The sequence below is a fragment of the Physeter macrocephalus genome, chromosome 1 (assembly GCF_002837175.3).
Source record: "Physeter macrocephalus isolate SW-GA chromosome 1, ASM283717v5, whole genome shotgun sequence".
Taxonomy (NCBI): domain Eukaryota; kingdom Metazoa; phylum Chordata; class Mammalia; order Artiodactyla; family Physeteridae; genus Physeter; species Physeter macrocephalus.
The window spans coordinates 14,682,551-14,698,934 of NC_041214.2; the positions used below are offsets into that span (position 1 = coordinate 14,682,551).

Consider the following 16,384-nt stretch of genomic DNA (forward strand, 5'->3'; position numbering starts at 1 on the left):
ATATATCTTAATTTCCTTCCTTTCGATAAACAAAAATAGGTGGTTCCTGCTTGCCTATGGGATACAATCAGAACTTGTTATCCTGGTGGACAGGGCTCTTGGCCCTGGGCCCAAACTCTGTTTTCAGTCTCATTTCCCTCTACTATGTCATTTCCCCAAAATTCCAATAGCCTTTGTTCTTACTGTTCCCTCATCCTGGATTACATTTTTCCTACTTTTCTGCCAACTGAAGTATCTTTTAGGACCCTATTTAGAACCATTTTCTTTTTTTTCTTTTTTTTTTTCAGTTTGGAATATGGCATTTGACTTTATTCTTGACAACGTTCAGGTGGTTTTACAACAATCTTGTGGAAGCACATTAAAGTTACATAAATATTACCAGGGAGCCTGGTGCTCTTCACTTGCTGTGCCGTTAAGTGCTTGTGAGGTATTTGCAAAGTGCATGATAGTCATGCTCCGAGTTTTCTAATTTTAAATTTCTTTTTCAGCCACGTGTTTTGTACATATATTTTCAGTAAGGGCCAAATATGTCAGTATTGCATGTAAATAATTGTGGTGGGGTTTTGTTTTGTTTGGTTTGGTTTGGTTGGTTGGTTGGTTTTTTGGCTGCACCCAGTGGCTTGCAGGATCTTAGTTCCCCAACCAGGGATTGAGCCTGGGCCCACAGCAGTGACAGCACCGAGTCCTAACCACTTGACAACCAGGGAATTCCTTTTTTTTTTTTCTTATAATTGTGTTAATTCTTTTACTGTAGCATAGATTCTGTTTACAAAATGTTTGTTTATAAAGTTTTATGGATGTTTACAGTCAAGTGTAGAAACCCTTTTCTTAAAATCTTCTCTAAATACTCCCAAAAACAGAGGGCTTGAGACAGATAATCCTGGATTTGGATTTGATTATGCCATTTACTAACTGGAGTTACCTCCCTATGACTCAATTATGTCCTCTATAAAATTGGGGTGACAAGTGTCTCTATTTAATAAGGTTGATGTGAAAATTAAATAAGAAAATGTATATAAAGTGCTTTAGTAAGAAGTCTGATATATGGGCTATGTTCAGCAGATCAGTAAATATTTGTTTTGATGAATATCAATCCTAAATCTGTCACTCAGTTGTGAGACTTTTCATCACTAACAAGGCAAATCTTAATTTATAGCTCGAAGGTCTGTGAGAATTAAATGGGAAATGTGTTAAAATACCTAACATTTTCCATGCCACATAACAGGACCTTTATAGAGGCCCTTATTTTCTCACTCTTACTCTTTTCTTTAAGCAATTCATGTGTGTTCTTCTTTTTGGTTTACTAAAGATTTAAATGAAGGCGACAGGATGACACAAGGAATATTTGGGGACTTGAATATATGAAAATATAGTAATCACACAGTTTTAAATAAAATACCAAAAGTAAATTATTAAAAGTCTAGTTTATTGTTTTTCTTACAAAGTTCTCACTCTCCCTACTATTTTTTTGTCTCCCTATCTCTTCTCCTCCATGCTCTCTTAGATGGTCTGCTTGACTTAATTCCTCAATGTCTGTACTTTTTGATGCCTGAAAGTCACCTAAATCACCTAAAGATCATCTATATGATTTTAATTTAGATTAAAATTGTCAGTCACGTGGATTATTCATGAGTTAGTGATAGAATTCTAGCTTCCTGGGCAGAAAACCCATGACCCACCATCCCTGGCTAAAGCAGATTTCTTTCAAAGTAACAACATAGTGCAGGGGGAAGAGGATTTAACTGGGAGTTAAGACACCTGAGTCCGGGTGTCAGTCCTACTACTATTACCTGCGTGACCCTGGGCAGGTAGTTTCACCTCTCTGGCTGTCAGTTCTCCCTTTGTAAAATGGTCTCTGGTGAGTCCTATGATCCTACATGCTGTAATACCTCTTTCATAAATTGAATGATTCAGATAATCAACAGAAACTTCACCTGTTAGGAGAGATATTTTGGAGCAACTCTTTTATATTATAATTTCACCCTGGTTTCACTTAGAGGCTTATAGTGAAGAAACAAAAAGTTCATTATGCTCAAGGTCAGTTAGTCTGAATCAATTATCACAGCAGATTATTTGTGCTAATGTGTTTACATGGCATGATCTCTCCTTCTGAAGCATTTCTGAGGTTTTGAAAACCGCTTTTCATTTTCAAATAAAAAAGCTCCCAGCCACCTACACTCAGGAATACAGCAATAATGGTTTGGCACTATTCCTGACAGCATATGCTAATTCATAGGCTTTTAAATGGAAAGAAAGCAGAGACTACGAAATGAGTAGTTTTATGTTCTCTGAATCTACCATTTTTTTTTTTCATTAACTTTCATTTTTTTTTTTTAACATCTTTATTGGAGTATAACTGTTTTACAATAGTGTGTTAGTTTCTCCTTTACAACAAAGTGAATCAGTTATACATATACATATGTTCCCATATCTCTTCCCTCTTGTGCCTCCCTCCCTCCCACCCTCCCTATCCCACCCCTCTCATGGTCACAAAGCACAGAGGTGATCTCCCTGTGCTATGCGGCAGCTTCCCACTAGCTATCTAATTTACATTTGGTAGTGCATATATGTCCCTGCCACTCTCTCACTTCGTCACAGCTTACCCTTCCCCCTCCCCACGTCCTCAAGTCCATGCTCTAGTAGGTCTGTGTTTTATTCCCATCCTACCACTAATCTCTTCATGACATTTTTTTTCTTAGATTCCATATATATGTGTTAGCATACGGTATTTGTTTTTCTCCTTCTGACTTACTTCACTCTGTATGACAGACTCCAGGTCTATCCACCTCATTACAAATAACTCAGTTTCATTTCTTTTTATGGCTGAGTAATATTCCATTGTATATATGTGCCACATCTTCTTTATCCATTCATCTGTTGATGGACACTTAGGTTGCTTCCATGCCGTGACTGTCTTTAAATAAAAACCATTATTTCTCCTACTGGTTCCTTGGCTGCTGCTTCTGTTGTACAGATCTTCCTCAACTTACCATGGGGTTACGTCCCAGTAAACCCATGGTAAGTTGAAAATATCATAAATTGAAAATGCATTTAATACACCTGACGTGTCAAACATCACTGCTTAGCTTCACCTACATTCAGTGCACTCAGAACACCTAGGTTAGCCTATAGTTGGGCAAAATCATCTAATGCAAGGACTATTTTTTAATAAAGTGCTGACCATCTCGTGTAATTTATTGACTACTGTACTGACAAGCAGAGTGCTTGTCTGGGTCCGTGGTGGTTGCATCTATCCGCTGTCTCCTGGTGTGGTCGCGTGGCTGGTGGGGAGCTGGGGCTTTGCCACCCAGCATCAGGAGGAAGTGTCTTTCCCCATACGGTGGGCCCGAGGAAAGCTCAAAATTCAAAAGTCGAAGTAGTTTCTACTGAATGCGTATTGCTTTCGCATTACTGTAAAGTTAAAAAATCCTAAGTTGATTTTCTTACTCGTGAAAAGTATATTCAGTCACTCGGTAATACTGATTTCCGTTCAAGAACGCTATAGTCGAGTTGGAGAGAAAAGATGAACACACAGGAGGAGAGGCAAAGAATTTCCCCCTGAAAACTGGTTGGTATAGCGTGCTCTAGGATCTCAGAGGGAAAAGAATCAACAGAGGGTAGTCCTGGAGGGCTTTACGGAGGAGGTGGGAATTGAGCTTGTTCTTAGCGGATGGTTAGTATTGGAGATTGCTTTTGCTATTTGGGGTCTTTTGTGTTTCCATACAAATTGTGAAATTTTTTGTTCTAGTTCTGTGAAAAATGCTAGTGGTAGTTTGATAGGGATTGCATTGAATCTGTAGATTGCTTTGGGTAGTAGAGTCATTTTCACAATGTTGATTCTTCCAATCCAAGAACATGGTATATTTCTCCACCTATTTGTATCATCTTTAATTTCTTTCATCAGTGTCTTATAGTTTTCTGCATACAAGTCTTTTGTCTCCTTAGGTTGGTTTATTCCTAGATATTTTATTCTTTTTGTTGCAATGGTAAATGGGAGTGTTTTCTTAATTTCACTCTCAGATTTTTCATCATTAGTGTATCGGAATGCAAGAGATTTCTGTGCATTAATTTTGTATCCTGCTACTTTGCCAATGAATCTACCATTTTTTATCATGCAATAAACTTTCACATACAATTCAGTCCCTCAATATCCTGTTTTATTTTCAAAAAGAATACGTTCCAATATGACCTTCTGACGCACTTGTAACTATCATCAGGTATTATATAGGGCTGTTAAAATAAAAATAGATAAATTTTAAACAATAATACAGGTGTCCCCTGCTTTTCGAAAATTCACTTTTATTCCACTTGGATTTTACGAAAGACCTACATTAGAACCAGTTTTCGCTAACTGAAAGAAATCCAGAGAGGATTTTTGCTTTAAATAAGAAAAGCAAAAAGTGAAAATAACATTCAGTTTTTGTTTTGCAACAAGCCTTTATAGAAGCGGCGCACACCCAGAGCTGCGAGAATCGCAGCACTCAGCTCCTTCTCTGGAAAATATACTCAGCATCTCGGCATCAAGCCGCCATAGCTTTGAACTGTGTCTATGAGCATCTGTGCTTTATCTCAATTAATTTTGTGCATCTATTGGCAAGATGTGTCCTAGGGTAATTGCTTCTTCACTTTACGCCATTTCAGCTTATGTAAATTTTCACCCGAACACTCTACTTTCAGATAGCAAGGGAAACCTGTATTTTTAAAAATTGATCTTACGTTTTGTGCTTTAGAAAATTAAGATAAATAAGGTCCTATTGTATAGCACAGGGAACTATATTCAATATCCTGATAAACCATAATGGAAAAGAATTTTTAAAAGAATATGTGTATATATATATAACTGAATCACTCTGCTGTACAGCAGAAATTAACACAACATTGTAAATCAACTATACTTCCAAAAAAAATAAAGATATGGAATCTAAAAACCCTACAAAGTCAATGCTGCAGATTCATTCATTCATGCACACATTTATTCACTCAACAAATATTTTCTGAGGGGCTGTGATGTGCCAGCCACTGTTAGAGATAGCAGTAGCAGAAAAAATAAAGATCAACAAGGAAATGTTCCCTTCCCTTGGGGAGATTACATTCTATGTGGATTTGACAGAAATGCCACATAGTTCCAGTCTCCACAGGAAAATAGGCAGTTGTAGGACTTTGCAAAACGTGTATATGCATATGTATTTTTGTGCCTCTTTGCATAAAACATTGTATTAGTTTTCTAGGGCAGCTGTTAACAAGTTGGATAGCTTAAATAACAGAAATCTATTGACTCACATTTCTGGAGGCCAGAAATCCAAAATCAAGGTGTCAGCAGGGTCATGTTCCTCTGAGGCTCTAGAGGATTCTATCTTGGTTCATGACAGCATAACTCCAAATGCTGTCTCCTTCTTCACATGTCCATCTTCTCTATGTGAATCTATGTCCAAATTTCTCTTTTCTTAAAAGGACACCAGTTATTGGGATTAAGGCTCACTCTAATCCAGTATGACTTCATCCTAATTTGAGTACATCTGCAAAGATGTTATTTCTAAATAAGGTCATATTCACAGGTCATGGGTGGATATGAATTTTGGAGGGGACGCTATTCAACCCAGTACAAAAATCAAGATAAATTAAACCAAATATTAACAGTCTTTTGTATTATCTCCTTCTTACAATTAATTTTCTCTTAGGATTTTATTGCTTTTTATTTTAGTCCACTTTTGAAATTGTTTTTGAACTTTTAGAATGGTTTGTAAACCTGTGGGCTGAACTGTAGTTTGTGACTCCAGATCTATAGTATTTCTTTATTTTTGTTTTTTTTTCCTGAAGTGGAATTCTTTGTTTATTTGAACTCAGTGTTTACATTGACATCTTGTTGGACTCAAATGTTTATAGTAGTTTTTCCAGTAAAATTAGTGAGGAGAATCTGACTCATTACAGACCCTGGCCACTTTGAGAGTGCTATAAATTTGTGCCTGCCTAGGATCAGAGGATCCTTTTCCTAATAATTAAAAATTTTTATTTTTCTTGTTGTAAGTGCCATTGTCTACACTTTTAAAATGTGAATGGAAAATAAGCTGTACCCCAATGGGGACTCTCATTCTAACCATCCAAACTGTTATGGCAAAATTTTGAGACAGTACCCTTCATCCAGCTTGTCTCCTCTCTCCTGACCTAAAAATAGCATAAACCCCAAATGCAACACAAACCCCAAATGTAGCACAAACCCCCAAAGCAGCACAAACCCCAATCTGACTCCCTAATTACTATCATAGGCATCATCCTACCCTTGTATTCTATTTCTTTCTAGTGATATTTTCCACTCTCTGCCTCTTCTACTACCTAATCAACTTCCATGAGCAAAATCATCAAATAATTTAAAAATATAAAACTCAAAATCCTCCCTCCAGGGCTTCCCTGGTGGCGCAGTGGACAGTACCCTTCATCCAGCTTGTCTCCTCTCTCCTGACCTAAAAATAGCATAAACCCCAAATGCAACACAAACCCCAAATGTAGCACAAACCCCCAAAGCAGCACAAACCCCAATCTGACTCCCTAATTACTATCATAGGCATCATCCTACCCTTGTATTCTATTTCTTTCTAGTGATATTTTCCACTCTCTGCCTCTTCTACTACCTAATCAACTTCCATGAGCAAAATCATCAAATAATTTAAAAATATAAAACTCAAAATCCTCCCTCCAGGGCTTCCCTGGTGGTGCAGTGGTTAAGAATCTGCCTGCCAATGCAGAGGACACGGGTTCGAGCCCTGGTCTGGGAAGATCCTACATGCCGCGGAGCAACTAAGCCCGCGTGCCACAACTACTGAGCCCGCGTGCTACAACTACTGAAGCCTGTGTGCCTAGAGCCCGCGCACCGCATCAAAGAGTAGCCCCCACTCGCCGCAACTAAAAGAAAGCCTGCGTGCGGCGACGAGAACCCAATGCAGCCAAAAATTAAAAAAAAAAAAAAAATCCTCCCTCCCATCCACTTACAGAGAAAAGAATTGTTTGGTATGTAGCCTTTCAAACCTTTTTCTATGCCTATACTATACAGGTGTGCTTGTGTCTGTGTATTTTTTATTCCTATACATGTGTAATTTTCTGGGTTGATTTCTGGTGTTTTACTGCAAGAAAACTAGATTATACCATACATATTACTTTGTAATTTGCTTTTGTAACTTAAAGTGTATTGAAATTATTTTACCCAGGCACAACTCATAGTTTTACCTCATTCTTTTAAGCTAGTTTTCCAGTATATTACTGTACCATAATTCATTCAACTATTTTCTGAATGATGGACATTTAGGGTATTTCTACTTTACAACAGTGCTGAAATAGACATTACTATGGGTTGAATATCTGGTGGTGGAATTGACTCACAGAAATAGGATTGCTGGTAAGTATATGTAGTTTTTATTTTATAGTCAAATACAATCAAAATACACTTGGGGGCTTCCCTGGTGGCGCAGTGGTTGAGAGTCCGCCTGCCGATGCAGGGGACACGGGTTCGTGCCCCGGTCCGGGAAGATCCCACATGCCGCGGAGCGGCTGGGCCCGTGAGCCATGGCCGCTGAGCCTGCGCGTCCGGAGCCTGTGCTCCGCAACGGGAGAGGCCACAGCGGTGAGAGGCCCGCGTACCGCAAAAAAAAAAAAAAACACACTTGAAAGATGGCATCTTTTTTTTCTTTTTCTTGGTTTTTTATTTGTTTTGATGGCAGACAATCTGAGATGCTAAAAATGATCAAGTGTTTTTACTTACACCTTTTTTTGATTATCAGTGAAATTGCATATCTTTTCATATGTTTATTCTCCATTTATATTTCTTCCTTTAATTGCTCTGCTCACTTCCTATTTCCACTTTCCTACTGGGATGTTTATCTTATTGATTTTGGAGAAAGTCTCCATACTATGGCTATTAAACTTTGTTTTATGCACACTACAAATATTGTCTCCCAGGCTGCCATTTGTCTTTTACCATTGCTTTCAGCATATATTTCTACACAGGTATTTTTAATTTTTCTGCAATCAAATCTATCCATCTTGTACTTTGTCATTTCTGATTTTCATTCCTGATTTGGAAAGGTCTTCTTCACTCAGGATTTTAAAAGAATTATTAAGACTCAAGAAATCATTTTTGCATATAACATGAAAAGGGGTCTAACTTAATTTTGTAATGAATAGCCAGTGATATGTAAAAGCTCACTTGAATCCTTATTTTGAAATGCTATCTTCATGATATACTATGTTTGGTTTCTTGACTCTGCTTGATTGATCAAATCTTTCCATTAACACCCTGTCTTAATCATATTATATTTGCAAAGTCACCTCATTAGTCTGTTTCCACATTTCTTGGTTATCCATAAACATTTACTCTTGCAAGTAAATCTTAGAAGAAACTTTCCAAGTTCTAAAGTAAAATTCCATTGGTATTCCATTGAAATTTTTATTAAAATTGTACTAAACCAATAAAGTAAAAGAAAATTGCCTTATTTACAATACAGAGTTTTCCCATGTGGAAACATTGTTTCTTTTGTCTCCTATTTATTTCCAACTTTTATTTTCAGGCCTCCTTTTCCCTCACTCCACCTAGGTTAGGTGCTTTTATTCCATACTCTCACAATACTCCAGCCTGGGTCTATTGTAGCACAAATCACAGGGAAATGCAATTGTTTATAAGCTTCAGTATTTCTGCATTCTATGGGCTCTTAAGATATGAGAGCCTCTTCATTCCATTGCTATAGACCTACCAGCTAATCAAGTCCTAGTATATAGCAGTGGTTCAATTCGTCTGTTCTCCTAGCTTCTAATCTCTCTCCATTTTAGTCTTCCTTCCATATCCTAAAAGAGGTGGAAAATCCTGTTGATTTTACTCAAATTCTGTCAGCTCCCTCCCTGAATCTCTATTACTGCTCCGTTAGTTCAAGCTCCATTTTCCCTCACCTAGAGCAATGTTTCTCTAACTTAAATAATAGACAAAAGAGAAAAAATTATATAAACCTCACTGTCAAATCAAATTTTATGATTTTGCTTAAAGACATACAAACAAAATTTGGTGTAAACACCTTACACTTGTACTTCTTATACAAATCTAAAACCAAAACAACTTATACATTAAATACTTTCATAACCAGTACGATTAAAATAACTGAATTAGCTTAAAGTGACAGTACCGTTTTCCTGAAACTAACCTTCCAATTTTGAATTAAGAGTATAAAGTGTGCTCAAATCTATTTCTATATAATCTGTCTCTGTGTTTTTACTTCTAGGACTCTCAATCATAGTCTTTTGAATGTTTCACAAAATAATTTTGATAACTCAGCACTCTGTGTGCTATTTCAGAATAATCAGACTTCATAGGTAGCTAAACTCTGGCACTATGCAGCTCTCAGATGCCAATTTTAATGAGCTGTCATTTGATAACTCAGTAAACCTTGTTTTTTCATTTGAAGGTGAGGTTAGCATGGGGGAGCTATTGAAATCTGCAGTATTTGGATGTATAAATCAGATGCAAAAAAATCACATTTGCTTTTGCTTTTATATTAACTGCTCATCAGTGATGCAAGTTGGTACATATAAAAATATGGTTATGCTGTTGATCCTACAGTGAAAGTTCTTTTAAAAAAATATGCCAATATTGCTGGGTGCTGATAACTTAGTTTTCTCATCTCATCTTTTTTAAACTAGCATACTCCATAGGGCTTTGTTTATGTAGCATACCATGCCAAAGAGAAAACTTATGAACAATTTTTAAAGTACTGATTAGGGATGTTTTTTCTCCTTGCAATAAAGTATAATGTAAGGAGGTCAGCTTTCAGGTTAACTAGCTCTCAGAATAAAGAAGGCTGTACTTAAAATTCACATTATTAAATTACAGTCAAATTTTCTGATTAAATAATGTCTTGGTAAATTTTGTTTTAAAAAAGAAACAGAAGTTTCTGACTTTTTCTCAGGATGGAAAGTTTTTAGGTTTGCCCTTAAACTCATGATTTATCACTCAGAAAGCAAGGCTTTAAAACTGTTGATCTTTTCTTGATTCTTAAGATCAATTTCAAATGCCACCCCTACATGAAATCTCTCTATCAGAGGTGGTCATTCCTTGAACACCTTTGAGCTTGGTTCCTAGCTCTATTACTATAGTTAGAGATGAAATTTTTACTTTCTTACCTGTCTTTCCCACCCAACCATCTGTGAGGTCTTTGAATGCATCCAGTGCAAGCTTAGAAACTTGCAGATAATATTCAGAAAATGTTTAATGAATGATGAATAAAAAATAAATGAAGGCACTCTTCCTTTACCAAAAGCACTCAAACAGTGCTCTCCTAATGAACTTAAGTATTTTCCCTCTGTCTCTTTTACTTCAGACAAGTGAAGTTGGTCAAGTTCTGCCTCAGCAGAAGGGCAAACTGATCTTTATGGTGTAAGTTTTCAAAGTTTATGGCCCTTTAGGGTGCAAGGCCCTAAATTTGAGTCCCCAGGTCCCTTTATGGATAAACAGAATTGAAGCCTACTCCATAGGGAATAACTGGGAAAGACTAGTGCAATGTCTCACACATCCTAGACTATATTTTTTCTTGGTCCCGAAATTCAATGGGTGTGGCGTGAAGCCACCTGAGCGAAGCTCATGAGGTATCCTCCCTTAAAATTTCCCTAAGTAGATGAGAATACAAACTGTTCTTTAATGTGGGACCCTGGTCCTAGGCTTTCTCTAGCTACTCTTAGGTCCAGATACAAAATGCCCATGGGAAATAGGGTGACCAACCGTCTTGGTTTCCCTGGGACTGAGAGGCTTCCTGGGATGCAGGAATTTCAGTGCTAAAACTGGGACAGTCACAGGCAAACTGGGAAGGGTGATCATCCTAAACTGACAAAACATTCAGAGCCCTCACCCCCATTCCCCTGGTGGAAAGACACATTTAAGCCAAGCCGGTGAGTAATTCCAGGCTTTACAGATGGGGGGCACACGTATAAAACATGTCTGTTAACCACCCCTCCCCTCCCCTTCTCCTTCTGGGCTACAGCATTTCTTTAGTTACAGCAATGGATCTTGAATCTCACCACGCAACAGAATCACCTAGAGGGCTTGTTAAAATACAGGCCGCTGAACCCCACCCCTAGCGTTTCTAATTCGGTAGGCCTGGGGTAGGACTCAAAAATCGCATTTCTTATAAGTTACCAGGTGATGCAGATAATGCTGGTCTGGGGATCTAGCTTTTAGCACCACTGCTCTAAGGTTGGCATATTACTTGTCTTCTTCTGAAACTAACATGTAATCAAAAAGAGTCAACTGGAAGTACGAAGGCATGGGTCAACAATATAAAGTACAAGACTATCATGAGAATTAGTCTTCATTTCTTAAGCAGTTCTCAGTGGTGAGTACAATTTAAAAACAAAATTTTAATACTTCTAAATATAGTATAAAAGTTTTGCAGGGATGTGAGGGCATTCTCTATTACTGGGTTTACTTTGATGACAGTGATTTCTCTGTGGAAAAGTAAGCACACTGTACCACACAGTTCTGGTGACATCTGGCTCCTCTTCTGTGTGCTCAAACCTACAGTCGAAATATTCTTTGTATTTAATTTGAACCATAGTTTCACAGGTGTCACTCTCTCTGGCATACTAAACAGGAAAAAAAAAGTGCATTTTGATAACACATTCTGCATTTCTTTCAACCTATGAAAGCTTTTTAATGTAACTGAACATGTTACAAAAATATAAAAGCAATTCAAGAGTGTAAATATGCATTCGATTTTATGCCCATATTCTTCCCATCTCCTGCCGGCCACAGTACACAAATTTTGTCTTGAACTGTGGAAACATGTCCCTTTATCCTCAAAGATAGGTTTCTGACTGCCCTCATTTAGATGTAGTATTTGACCTAGGAGAAACTAAGCTACAGAGCTTTGATGACAGAATTTCAATCCCATATCTGTAAAGGGTTTCTATGGAATTGGGTTTGAAAGAGAAAAACTTTACCATTTTGATGAATAAAATGAATTACTAAATGGTCCAATCTCAGACACTAGTTTTCAATAATAACCGTTTTGTTTTTGTCCCCAGCGTTCCGGTGGTGCCCTGGCCATTCCCCTGTGTGCATTCCAGGGGACTGTGTCTCTCCAAGCCCCAACCGGGAAAACCCTATCTCTTTCTACCTATGAGGTGAGCACAGAAGGACAAAAAATAACCCCAGCCTCTAAGAAAATAGAAGTCTATCGATCCAAAAGTGTTGGCCATGAACCAAACTCAGAAGATTCTCCCTCCACATTTGCAGACACCAGCGTGAAAATACACTTGGAGGTTCTTGAAATTTGTGATAATGAGGAGGCCTTGGACACGGTGTCAATTATTAGCAACATCAGCCAGTCCTCCACACAGGTCAGATCTCCTTCCCTACGCTACTCACGGAAAGAAAACAGATTTGTTTCGTGTGATTTAGGGGAAACAGCCTCATATTCTCTCTTTTTACCCACAAGTAATCCTGATGGTGATATCAACATCTCCATTCCAGACACTGTTGAAGCACACAGGCAGAACAGTAAAAGGCAGAGCCAAGAGAGGGACGGCTACCAGGAGGAAATCCAGCTGTTAAACAAAGCTTATAGGAAAAGAGAAGAAGCAAGCAAGGATAACTAGTGATCATGTGGCCTCATCAAGGCAAGAATGGCTCTGCAACTTCAAACTACTACACTAACACCTTTGTTCTGAGGCTATTTGATTTCCTTTTCTATTTGTTGGTTTACGTAAGCTTTACAGACTTAATAGTTAATTATTTTTAGTGCAAACAGCTGGAACTAGTGCAAACACTAGAGTGCTTTTGAAGTGTTACTTATAGATCGCACACCGTGGCAATTATAAGATTCTGTTTCTTATCTGATTTCCAAAAACCTTTTCTAAATCAAACCTTGGTCTTGTTTACTAATGTGCTTGCCTATGTTTGTCAACCTCAGAGTAAACAGAAAATTGTATAAGCTCAATGAATATACTGTTCTCATGCATGTGTTTCTACCCATAAAGTTGGCCTTTACAGCAAGGGGAAAAATATTTTGGGAATGGAAGAAATGTAGCAAAACTCTGAGTTGTATTTGAAGAGGCTTGCCTAAATGTGGCTAGCAAAGCAAGCTTATTATTACAGTTACTGCTTTAGCTTTACACGGATGTCTAGGAAATATACTCCTGTATAAAATGGCAAATTAGCTTCCAACTTTGAAACACGCATGTCCCTAGTCTGTAAATAGTTGTTCCCTTCATTTCTATAAAATACAAATTGTTTACTGAATTTTTTTTCTTACTCTCTTAAATATGAGAGTTTTCCTTTCACCTTTTCAGTATGTTGACTGCTCTTAAAACAGACATGTTGTATGTTAGAAGTAGAACTGGAAGTAGCTCTTAAACATATTGGAAAGGTTTGTAGATGTATACTTATCATTTCTAGAATTCTTTTGTTTATTTGAACAGAAACTAGGGAAGAACACTGTAAGATTAAATTCTGTGAGGTGCACCCAAGTAGACTAAAAAACTTCTGGGCAGAGCAGAGGAAAAATCCTCTAAGTCCAAACAAAAGTATCTGTTTCTAAAGCAGGAGATATGGCAAACCTTCTTTACCACTCTTGAAGCACAGAAAATTTTAGTTCACATATTATTCTAAGTTTAGGTGCTTTTTCATTTCCTTCCCAAAGATATGTGTATCTCAAGCAAAGAAACAATTCAATATACTTTATTAAGTGATTGTGAGGTATACATATCAAGATTAATTTTAAATATGTTACATTGCAAAAATGCAGATATCACCTTGTCAGAATATTAGTAATGTATATTTCAAAAAAAAAAATTAGGAAGTGATTTTTCCTCAAATTGCTTTATTCTGATATTTCTGTAAACATACATTAAATGTATTACCTAAATGTTTATTTTCCAAAGTTATTGAGTTGACATTTTACGTTTTAAACTTTGTACACTCTCAACTCACATATCTTAGTTATTATTTACAGACTGAGTGAATTATTTTTTAAATGATTTATTCTGGTTTCTATTTCATTATATTGAATCAGAATTCTAAATTACTTGACATGGGCTTTCAGACTGTTTTATCTTCAGATGATTATTTTGCTACCAAGAAGTTATTTTCAAAATAATTATCTCATGGACTTTCCCTATCTTTCACCTAACTTCTCAATATATCATTATCTAAACTTGGGAAGCAAATGTAATGCCACTAGTCATGTTTGTAAAGAAAGCCTCAAATAATGCATAACATATAAATTCAAATTCAGTTGTATTCTCATTACAAATACATTTAACTTAAGATAATACTTTTTATCTCCAAACTTGAGGGTTAATTTAACATAACGACAAATGGCCAGATCAATCTGATGTTATAAATCAACAGCATTAAATGTCTGTTATAAAAGCAAAAGTTGAATTGAATATTCTAATAATGCTTTGTAAAAGACAGGTTTTGATATATTAAATTTAGATGTATAATTTTATAAAAGAGAAAAGTGATTTTGCTGCTTAAAGTATAATTTCTGGTAGCAAGGAAATTAGAAACAGAATCATAATAAAACTGAACAAAATAATAAAGACAAATCCTTTATAACTGCACAGCAGTTTGAGTGGAGAGGAGATGATGAAAAACAAGATTTAAGGAATACAGGAATTGGATTGGAAGACAGTAATACCCATTTTCTCTCCTGTGTTCCATTTTCTTTTCACTGGACTTGGGCCTGTGCTGGGGGAATTGAAAAACAAGCAAACAAACAAAAAACCTAGGATATTGTCCCCATTTAACTGTCCTTGGTTGTTGAATTAACTGTATAACGGATACATTTAAAGGTTCAGACGTATTCATACAATACCAGGATTATTTACCGCAAAGCCACAGACTTCGGCATCACATTACTAACCTGTAACACTTCAAACTTCAAGGCAACAGTAGTGGATCTGCAAGAAAAATCTACAGGGGGCTATGCCTAAGCACGAACAGCTCGTACCAATCCCTGTTAAGAGAGGGGATGTTTCAGCTACACCGGTTCAAAGTCTACTTTCTCTTTAATGTGATTACAATTGTAAAAATGCATTCTGGTATAGGACATACCCGTATAGATATTTTGTGCTCTATTTAAATATCTTACCTTTGCATTGTTATCTTGTTCTTATTATTAATAAATGCTCTATTTCATATAGTTTATCTCTTTTCTCTATAAATTGATGTATCTGAAAACAAAAACTATTTACCTAATAAAAATATCACCATCTGGTGGTGACTTTTATACACTGAAAAGACATAATCCCTACGATTTCCCAAAATATAAACACATATTACATTATCCCAAAGACTTCCAAGAATTATGACCGACAGAGGCAACCATTTTGAAGACAGCGAATATCACAGTATTACTTAGAATATAATAAAAAAAAAAGGCTTGGTTATGCATTACTTGGAAGCTTTTTCTCAACATAGTTCTGTAGTATTGGTTTTCATAAATAGATTTTCTCTTAATTTCTCATACTATTCAGCTACTTTCATTCATGTACTCATCATAATATTTAATGAATGCCTATTTCATGCTAAAAATAGTTCTAGGTACATAGGATTATAACTGCAAACAAAACCAAAACAAACATATATACTGTGAATGGACCTGTGAGCACACAGTCTACACGAGACTCCCCTCACTTCTGACACCACGTGCAAGTTCAGGGTGTTCCCTAAGCCACTGACAATTTTAACAATTCACTAGAAGAACTCACAGAACTCCTTGAAAGTTGTATACTCACAGTTATGGTATATTACAAGGAAAGGATATGGATCAAAATCAGCCAAGAGAAGAAGCACATACAGCAGAATCCAGAAAAAAAGGCCGAAGTGTGGAGCTTCTGTTTTCCTCTCCCCGTGGAGTCAGGAAAAGCAGTACTTCCCTAGCATCAATGTGTGACAAAACTCATGGAGTACTGCCAACAAGAAACAAATCTTGGTGTCCAGGCTTTAATGGGGCTTCATCATGGTAGGAGTAGGGTAAGCATGGTTGACTGCTCATAAGAGTGATCTCAGTATCCAGCTCCTCAGAAGGTCAAGCTTATATGGAACGAATAACTCAAAGCCTCCACCCTAAATCATATTGTTACCGTCTGGCTGGTCCAAGGCCTCCAAACAAACAAAGTCACTCCTATCAGGCATAACATTCCAAGGGTTTAGAGATTACCTCCTCAGAAGGGCAAAGGCCAGCCCCCTCTTTGGATAGGATTAAGTTCTTCACTACACATATGTAATGTATATACATATATATGTATATGTATATGTGTATGTATACATCTCAGGTAATGCTAAGTATTTTGACAGAAAATAGGCACCAGAGATAATAAAAATGAAAAGAAGAAAAATTAGACTAAAGGG

At 36.8% G+C, this 16,384-nt stretch overlaps 1 protein-coding gene and 1 long non-coding RNA gene across 2 annotated transcripts in view; one reads left to right on the forward strand and one right to left on the reverse strand.

Moving 5' to 3' along the window:
- The window catches only part of GPR149 (G protein-coupled receptor 149), an 85,822-nt gene extending 73,131 nt beyond the window's left edge, over window positions 1–12,691 (forward strand). Inside the window, exon 4 of the mRNA XM_024131802.2 lies at window positions 12,052–12,691. Within this exon, the coding sequence (XP_023987570.1) occupies window positions 12,052–12,624 (573 nt within the window). The 3' untranslated portion in view covers window positions 12,625–12,691. The remainder of the gene's footprint in view (window positions 1–12,051) is intronic.
- Window positions 11,378–16,168, reverse strand: LOC114484246 (uncharacterized). The gene is made up of 3 exons (XR_003676916.2): window positions 15,769–16,168; window positions 14,895–14,987; window positions 11,378–11,610 (listed from the first exon to the last, which is right to left on the reverse strand). It is a non-coding gene; the product is annotated as an uncharacterized lncRNA (long non-coding RNA).
- Window positions 16,169–16,384: the final 216 nt, after the last annotated feature.